At 30.0% G+C, this 10,070-nt stretch overlaps 1 protein-coding gene across 1 annotated transcript; it reads right to left on the bottom strand.

Moving 5' to 3' along the window:
- Positions 1–1,374: 1,374 nt before the first annotated feature.
- On the bottom strand, positions 1,375–4,280 carry LOC105176373 (8-hydroxygeraniol dehydrogenase). The gene is made up of 5 exons (XM_011099154.3): positions 4,013–4,280; positions 3,695–3,808; positions 2,163–2,676; positions 1,916–2,069; positions 1,375–1,832 (listed from the first exon to the last, which is right to left on the bottom strand). Exons 1-5 carry the CDS (start codon positions 4,108–4,110, stop codon positions 1,630–1,632), a joined length of 1,083 nt encoding a protein of 360 aa, XP_011097456.1. The 5' UTR covers positions 4,111–4,280; the 3' UTR covers positions 1,375–1,629.
- Between the last annotated feature and the right edge of the window lie 5,790 nt (positions 4,281–10,070).

Genomic DNA, 10,070 nt, shown 5'->3' with positions numbered 1-10,070 from the left:
AAAATGAGGATTAAAACCTCAGTACAAAAGTTGGGTTAAACCACATGCGGCGGATCAAACCGCATACAACCAAAAGAAGATTAAAACCTCGGTACAAAAGGTGGGTTAAACCATACAAGGTGGATCAAACCGCATACGACCAAAACAAAGATTAAAATAGAAAGGTGTAGTTAAAATCTAGAGGGAGATTATCCAAATTTTTTAGTTGCTCCATGCATACCGAAAATCCATCTATGTAAAAAGAGGAACGTTTGGGACACATTTCATCGTACTTTTATTAAAGGATTACATAATTTTATTAAATATTATAGAGGTATTTAGAATTTATCAAATTATGAATAAATATTCATAATTATCTCAAATTTAAAGAGTGTTAGGGCGAAATTTTCCATCCTCGTACAACTCTTTAAATAGGAAGTTGATTAACCTTCATCCTTGATAATTCTAGTAATGTCGCCGCATATTATGCCTGTTTCAAAGACATTGCGCATTATAGCTAGATTAATAATTGAAAGTGGGAAATTATTTGTACTAAATAATTAGCTTTAATTACTAATTACTTGGTTAGGTGGCGGCATTTAAAAGTAAATGGGCCACACGACAACCCGTTTATCCCACGTTGTCGTGGTAGGTTTGGGTCCATCCATACATAAAAATATGTAACCTATGGTCCGCCCCAAGGACATGTGGTCCGATGAATTTTCTTAAGGGAAATGGGCATAAAGTAAAAAAAAAACTGTACTTATATATATCACTCAAATATATATAATAAATTATAATAAATTCTCATTAAAATTCTTTTTAATTATAAATATTTCTTCATTATTAAAAAACAATAAATAGCTATATAAAATCAATCAAAGTCTAACAAACATTCCTTTCAATAAACTGTCACGAGGGGTATTTGTTAAACGATTGTTAATTTTAGAGATTATTTTAATTTTTTTTAAATAACAAATATTATAAAAATCCATTGTAATTACCTTTATATATTACCTTTATTACACGATTTTACATAGAGTTTGAGGTGGTAAGAATCAAGAACATAACATCATAATCTATGGTAAAGAAAGTGACTGCTTACAGAACTATGTCGACTAATAATGTATTAGGTGATGTATCATCTCTTGCATAACGACCATTCTTCTTTCATCCTTTGCATAATAACATCGCCTCCTTGTTCCATCAACTTTCGCATATCTACTCTCTCTCTCTCTCTCTCTATATATATATATATATATATATACATATATTATGTATATGTGTGTGTGTGGTGTGTGAAGCTGTAACCTTAAACATAAACTGCAGCTGCGACAAACTGAGTAATGGAGAAATAAACAACACTGGAATAATGCAAGGCAAACAACAAGCGGCTTATGTAAGTCATATTTCCCTTTCACGATGCAAATTAACAATACAATTGCCGTATACATTGATCACCACAAAAATACGGCAAGCATGATAACAACATGACGATCACTTCCGTCAGCCACTCATTATTCTAAAGCAGCGGATGAAACTAAGAAAGAAAAGCATGAGCACCAGTCGAACAAAGACGATGAAAGTATCTCGAGAATCCAAGATATGCTGCAAAAACTGTTATTGCGGTCCCAGACAGTTGCAAGAATCTTACTCCGCTTTTAATGAATTCTCAATGTCGATGACGAACCGGTACTTGACATCGGATTTCAAAAGACGCTCCATTGCTGTGTTCACATAATCTATTGGGATAATCTCCACATCTGGTAGTATGTTGTGCTTCGCAGCAAAATCAATCATCTCTTGCGTCTCTTTCAACCCTCCAATTGCACTGCCAGCTATCAACTTCCTCCCTGTTCACAATTATTGACATTATCGTCAAATTTCTACATAAGCCACCGTAATGAAATATCAGAAAATGGACCGGGTAACTAACCCATGATCAGGGAGAAAACGGGTAGCTCAAGGGGCTTTTCTGGAGCTCCAACACAGATAAGCTTCCCGTGGGGCTTTAACAAACTCAGTAATGGTGCAACTGCGTGAGTTGCCGAGACTGTATCAATGATACCGTCCAAGGTTCCAGCTGCAGCCTATTCACACGTCGAGTAACATGTAAGTTAATTGCATTTGTATCCAAGTAGAAATGTTTACTGTTCACTCTAGCAGAGTCTTGGGTAAATTACCTGCATTTCCTCTGGGTTACGGCTAACCAAAAACTTGTCTGCGCCAAGATTTTCAATCGCTTCCTTCTTCTTGCTCAAAGAAGTACTAATAACCGTCACCGTAGTCCCAAAAGCCTTGGCAAATTTTACGGCTACGTGACCAAGCCCGCCAAGACCAACGACACCAACGTTCAGTCCCGGCTTGTCAAGTCCAAAGTGCCTCAACGGGCTGTAAGTAGTAATACCAGCACATAGAAGAGGAGCGCCAATGTCGAGGGGCAAATTCTCAGGCCAACGGACAACGAAGTGCTCATCGGCAACCATGAGATTAGAGTAACCTCCGTAGGTGATGGTTCCGTCAGTGTAAGGCGCACTGTATGTAAGTATTTGTTTGGGGCAGTAATTTTCAAGATCGCTAGCACATTGGTCGCATTCGCGGCATGATCCAACCAGGCATCCAACGCCGACTTTGTCCCCAACCTTGAATTTCTCCACCTTGCTACCTACCTCAGTTACTATTCCCACAATCTCATGTCTGCATCAAACAATTCATTAGTATGAATAGCCCCTTTTCCTCAAGGAACATTATAATTATTTCACTTAAAATTTCATGATTTTGCATCCACCTATATATATATATATATATATATATATGATCATGTTTCAGTTAAAAAGAATAAGATGAAATGAAACCAGAAGCAGTTCAAAAGCACTCAGAAAACATTCGTCCATTGCTTATTACCTATCAAAGAGATGAATCAAATCTACCAACAAATACATGACATATGAAATTCTTCACAAGCATCAATGGCAGAACATATGTTTGTAAGGATACAATTCATTATATTATTCAATACATTCAAAAATCAAAGGCCAATCAAATAAATCAATAATTCCAACTCGAAGACTACATTCAAATAAAACCAAGAAAGAATAAACTACTACAAAAGTAGACAAACACCCACATTTATGGGACTCAAACGCACAACCTCTTGGTTCTAACACTTCTACCCTGTTAATCATTTTAACATCACACAATAACCATATCATTGGATCAAAATTTCCATGGTTCAAAGTGAACTTTCAAGATGGCATCAATTCAATAAGTCAAACAACTTCCCCCAAAACCCACACTTCCTTCAGCAGATCCAAGCACATGAAACTACAAGTACTAAATATGAATATTCTTCAACGGAACATGACGAATATAGTCAAATATTTTACCTCAACACCTACAATAATAAATTCAAGTTCACCAATATGTAATTTTACTTTTGAGGTAAATAGTCGACCTTAAAGGAAAAGGTAATTCTAGGAATCAGCCATACTTTGACATTAACCGAATCTCAAACTTCTTGATGGGATTCAATATAAAAGCACAATTAACACATCTACAACTATATCAAGAACCACAGAGATTGCATCAAATTTTACAACAGCTGCATCCCTCAAAACACACTATAAAAGCACAAGTAACACATCTATAACCATATGCAGGACCATAGAGATTGCATCAGACTTTACAATAAACACACACAAGATTGAGTCTTTACCCAGGTACAATAGGATACTGGGTGAATCCCCACTCATTCTTGACCATGTGAAGATCCGAATGGCAAACACCACAATACATAACTTTGAACTGCACATCATGCTCACCAGTGGCCCTGCACCATCACACCAAATACCTCAGAAAAAAAAAAAAAAGCCCACAAAAGTCAACCACCCAAACGCCCAAATACTGAGGAAAAAGCAAAGCAAAAAAGAGCAACAAAGTTGGAAACTTTCACCACTCCCAGTACTAAAAATGGGTAAAGTGAAACAAAAATCAGAACTTTTGACTCAAACGCAAGCGGTTTCGGATCTAAAACCTTCTTGAGAACTTGAAAGGAGAAAAGGAGCCAGATGTATCTCTGGCAGCCCATCCAAAAGCCTTAACTGGGTGCTCTGTTTCGGGTGATTTCGCCATTTTCAGAAGCTGTTTTTCAAGAAAACCTCAGACGACCGAATCAACTAAAGCAGAAATGAGAAGGGTTCTTGGATCCCAGCACAGAGGGTGAAGGGTGGTATTTATAGCGAAGAGATCACGCAGGCCGCAATGTGTGACGTTGCTCATGAGGTATCAATACAGGAGAGCGTCATGGCTTATGAGAAATTTCTTACAAGAGTCCAAATTGGTAGCTCCTATATTGTCATAATATTATGAATTAAATACAGTGCAATTATTGTGCAAATTAATTACACATTTTGAACCGTTGAAGGACAGTTGTAGGAGTAAATGTTACACTTTGTAGATGGAGAATTATGTCCTATGAGTTTGAACATGGTGAAGTTGATGAACTTAATTTTAATATAAATTTTATAAAAATTGTAAATAATTATAATTTACTTCATTTAGTGGGTGTCTGCAATAATTTGTGCTTTTGTAGTGTGAAAAAGTTGTTGAGAAAATTATAAATTTAGCTAGTTAAAATGGTGTCTAAAAACAAAAGTTAGATAAATCATATTTTGTTATTTTTTTTATTAATTTACTATCTCAATTTTACGAAATTTTGCACATTGTCACATATGACCGATTCTCGTTGATTTTTTGTTGAAAAAACATCACATGCTATGCATATGTGAGAAATATTGCATCACCTAACCTTTAAATATCACATGTATACTGTATATGATGTTTTTTTTATAAAAAAATTTGATTGAAAAATAATTATAAATGAAAAAGATAAAATTTTGTAAAGTTGAGATGGTACGTTGACATAAAAAAAATATACCAAAATATAAAAAGTTAAAAGAAAGGTTGAAGTTTGAGTGTTTGAAAAAATAATTTATAATTTTATTAATAAGTTGTAAAAGTTTGTACGAAGCTAAATAAACAGTTTGAAAATAGAAATCGTAAATCAAAAAATCTCTTTTTAATAAATTTTCAATAATAAGCTAAAAAATACTTATTTTAAACGGTTGCAAACACCATAAAAAATAATATAATGGGTAGTATAAATTGCTCGTAATTAATTATTATATAATTATGAATTATTTATATCCATAATGTATTGTCCTATAGTTCATACGTTAAAAAATAATAAAATTTTTCTGCATAATTGAATTGAATCATATTAGATGTTATTTGAAATATTCGGCATAGTAAAATATGCAATAAATTTACTTTTGAAATCCAAAATTTTAAAAAATATTTCTCTAATAATATTAGAGCTATACTAAGTGTTGGAATTTTCTCAAACATATTAGTTCTAAAAACAACAATTTTTCTTAAAGTTCAACATCTATATTGTTATAAAAAAAATTATCGTATTAATTTTTAAATATTTAATTTTATTTTTTAATTAATTTATTTATTTTTTAAAAAAATCGATCATAATAGTAATTTTAATATTTTCAATAAATTTATAATTATAACTTTTTCTACATATTACTCTACGTTTCTTTCTTTTCACGGATATCTTTCTTTAACCTCTCCTTACACAGTTCTCTTTATTTCACCCCGCGATATTTTTTGTATGCTCTTGAGGATCACTTCCGTGCAACAATTAGTTTTTATAAATGATAATAAATGAATAGAATACGATTTCTTTTATAATGTAGACACTCAAAAATAAAAATATGAATATAAAAATATTAATTAATAATATTTAATTTAATTGGTAAAAATATTTCATTACATAAATTTCTGTTTAAATTCCATCAAGAATATAAATTATTATTACATTTGTTAATAATTATGTAACTATAATCAATTTCTTTTTGATTAAAAAACAAAAACAAAAAGCACGTTATTAGTCAGGAAAACAACAAAAGAACTTGATAAATGAGTCAAGGTTCCAACATAGGGAGCATCGTCCCACAAAATTATAAAACTACGATTGATTTTTCTATAAACAATTTCCTAATTTGTCTTTATAGACATTTAATTTAATTTAATATTTACAGCAACGCCAAGGCATTTGAAGATTCGCGATCTAATCTGCTTGATTAATTGCAACCCAGTTGATACAGAATCCGCAGAGCAGCTGTTACAGGAGCTGGCCACTCCGACCAGACTGTCCAGAAATCAATTCCCTATGGACGAGCAACAGGATTACCTACTCAAGAATCCAGAGGAGAAAAACCGAGTGATGAAACAAAGGAGCAACTCTTATGGCCCAAGAATTCGGACAAGGCAAATCAAAAGAAGATGGCAGCAGAAACTCAAAACATAATGTCACTAGAAGAAATTGTTACAATGTAAATGAGTAGTACTCCTCCGTTTATAATTTTATTGCAGTAATGATGTAGTGATGACTGTTAGGTAAATTTCAATGAAGAAGGGACGGGGACTCCGAAAAGCTTTCCCCACCTTCGGGTGTTTAAAAAAAAAAAAAAATTTAATATTGAGTATTATGATTCTCACGTTCCACGATATTTTGATGAAAATTAAAGAAACATAAAGTATGATTTTTTATGGCAATAATGAGTGGATCTTGGTAGGTGGGTAATGCACTGGATAAAGAAGTTGGGGGTTAGGTGGGAACAACATTTAATGTTTTATTTAACAATTTTGTTTTTAGGGTAACTTAAAGTTTTTTTTTTAAAAAAAAAAATTGGTGTAATTACACGTAGACCTCTTGTGATTCGAAAAATTATATTTAGCACTCTTGAAATTTGCTTTCATCTGTCAAATAAGTCATTCAATTATTTAAAATTTACTGAATTGTTGATATTAACCAAAAATTAAAAATTGAATGAAAATTGATATTTACCTTCGATTGATTTATTACTGACTCATTACAAGTCAAATTTTTCTGGACTAAACTACCCACATAACAGTGAAGATATACCTATTCAAATGCATTATAGCGTGAAGACATATAATAATAATTTGATCATAAACAAAACTTGTTTGACCTATTATAAGTCAGTAATCACTTAATTTGGGGTACATATAGTTTTTTTTTTTCCGATTTTTTTTGTTAATATCAACAAATTCATTAAATAGAGAAACTTATTTATTAGATGAAAACAAATCTCAGATGTACTAGATACACCAAATTTCTCAAATAACAAGTTGTCTATGTGTAATTACACCAAATTTTAAGGAAAAAGAGTGTAGTTATCCTTTATAATTATAGCAAATTCTAAGAAAAATAGCTGTAATTTACACTTGTTTTATCTTTGTATCCACGAAATGGTACTAGGAGTGCACATTATGCCAATTGCAAGTAAATTTTTCAAGGTAAGTTCCATTGATATTTTAAATAATGCTTTATATTTTTAAAATTTATTTATATATTACATATATATGATGTGTGTGTGATACCCGTATCCATTATATTAATAATATATGTATCGTTTTAGCAAATTAATTTATTATCACCTATGATATATATTTTTTCACCTATTTTTTTTTGTTAAGGTTTCTTTATGAAAATTTATTTGAATTAATTTGAAATAAAGAATGAATTATATAAAATCTAACTACCTAAATTGTCGGAATTAGAAAGCACTATGTCGACTAGGAAATAAATTGTCGGAATTAGAAGCACTATGTCGACTGGGAAATTATTAGGTATAACTCAAATATATATCAAAAATAGTTTCCATAATGCAACATATGATGACTTTTTATGAGATTTCGCGTAATTACAAATATTTTTTTGTTGTTTGGTAAAATTATTAATACTCCCTGATTTTAATAATATCTAACAATTAGCTTAATTCGTTTGGATTTCATCCATTTTTATGATGAACTGACCAAAATATCCTTATAGATTAAAAATTATAATTTTATTTATTTTTTAATTTTTTTTATTATTTTTTGGACGAAGCGGATATATATATATATATTTTTTAAATTTTTTCATCCATCCTATTCAATTTTTATAAGTTTTGAAGTTTTTTTTAAAAAAAAATAAAAAAATATAGTAAGAGCAAAGTTGACAATTTCATACTTCAATCCTAAAATTACATAATTTTTTCAAATATCAGATAATAGTTGTATTTTCATCCATCCTTTTATATGTGAGTTGTAGAAAGAAGCATAAGTTAATTATTCAATTATAATGCTCTTGTCTTCAAGTCTCCTCTACTGATACTGATCATTGTCAGTCATCTATCAGAAACCATCGCCCAAAGACGACATTCCTCTTTCAAGAATGCGCTTTTGTCGGCTCATTAAGTAATTTCATAAGAAAAAAAAAAAAACACTTTCACATAAATCTTTTTCTGCTTATTCAAATTTTATATTTTAATTATTTTTTGGTATTTTTTAGAATATAATAATTTAAAAGATGCATAAATTTTTGCAAGTAACGGCGTTAAATAATTTTTTTATTTTTTTAAATTTGTATATAGATAATTTATATTTTGTATTTATTATGAAATTTTATTTTTATAATTTGTATAAATCTAATTCATTGATTTGATTCAAATAGATATGTACCATTGATTTTGTATATCAATATTAATCATTAATTTAAATAAGAAAAAAAATATAGGCCATTAATTTATTTATTAAATCTCAACTGTCGATATAAACAAGATCTAACGATTCATATTTAGGGTCATAAAAGATATTTTATAGATAATTAATTTAATTCGCACCCATGGCCCATGTTGCACATTCCATGGCCTAAGACGGTGTTTTGCTCATTGTTTAAAAATAAAGGGGGTTAAATTGAGAATTTTTTTTCACCAGAGGGCATTTTGTCACATTCAAAACATAGAGGGGGCAAGATGCATTTGCTCTGTCTTTTTTATTTGCTAAATTGAATAGTTTAGAAGGCTAAATTGCATATTGCCCCCCCTATGTTTTAAAAATAAGCCAAAAAAATCATCTGTTTTCTTGAATGTAGCACACTTTCTCCTCACCGTCAATATTTGAAGCTAACAGCGTTATTTTATTTTATTTTTTTATCAAAAGATTGTTATGCCTTTATCATTTATATATTATTTTTTATTTTTATGACCATTGAATCTTTTTTTATTGTATAATTGTAGGATTTAATCAATCATTCTCAACTTTTAGAACTTAAATTATTAAGGATCAAGATTTAATTAATTTTTTATATATGTTATATTTATAATTATAAAATACAAAATATAAATTATTATTTATAAAAAAAAAAAAAATTTAACCCCATCCCCATCCCCCTCCCCGTCTCTAACCGCCCATCCCAGGCCCCCCTCCACTCGTCGCGCACCCCAACCCCCTAGCACTCCTCGCCATTGTCCCCCCATCCTGGGCTACCGCGAGGTGGTGGTCGCCGTCGCTCTAAATTTTTTTTTTATGTTTTTAATAAAATAAATTTTTTATTTAAAAAAAGTAAAATTTTAAAATAAGAAGAGAAATTGATTTTTTTAACTTTAAAATAATAAAAGAAAGTATAAAAATTTTCGTTGTAAATACATATACTAATTTAAATATAAATATTATTTGTAGTATATAATTTATTAAAATATATTTAAATTAAGTATTAATTTAAATTAATTAATAAAGTATTATTATTGTTGTTCATTAATATGTACATGGATATAAACATTTATATTTTAAAAACTAAACTTAGTATATTATTATTGTATTATTATTTTAATTGAATTTTTAATTTAAATTATAATTCTATAAAAAATATATTATTTTTATTAATGATATTTAAATAAATATACTTCAAAATAAAATTATTCATTTTTTAGAGGGATGAAAGTACAAAAAAATTATTTAAAATAAGTATATTTGATCATGGTAATTTTAAATACAATATAGTGGTATTTTTGCAAATTAAAAACAAAAAGAAGGTCAAAAACTACAAAAAAAAAAAAAAAAAAAAAAATCATGCCAACCAGCACCAGCAGCCAGTGCACCCCCCTTCCTTTAGTTTCTAACGAAAGGAGGGATTCGTGCAGGGTTTTAAAAATCAATGGATCTGCATTTGGAGT

The sequence above is a fragment of the Sesamum indicum genome, linkage group LG13 (assembly GCF_026168435.1).
Source record: "Sesamum indicum cultivar Baizhima isolate 11 linkage group LG13, ASM2616843v1, whole genome shotgun sequence".
Taxonomy (NCBI): domain Eukaryota; kingdom Viridiplantae; phylum Streptophyta; class Magnoliopsida; order Lamiales; family Pedaliaceae; genus Sesamum; species Sesamum indicum.
This window is presented reverse-complemented; position numbering and strand designations above follow the sequence as displayed.

Bases quoted from the DNA above. Each gene is read 5' to 3' on its own strand.
- LOC105176373 (XM_011099154.3), bottom strand. From the start codon at position 4,110: ATGGCGAAATCACCCGAAACAGAGCACCCAGTTAAGGCTTTTGGATGG. The intron at 3,809-4,012 runs GTTTTAGATCCG...GTGATGGTGCAG, and splicing joins CCTTTCAAGTTCTCAAGAAG to GGCCACTGGTGAGCATGATG. The intron at 2,070-2,162 runs GTAATTTACCCA...ACGTGTGAATAG, and splicing joins GTAACCCAGAGGAAATGCAG to GCTGCAGCTGGAACCTTGGA.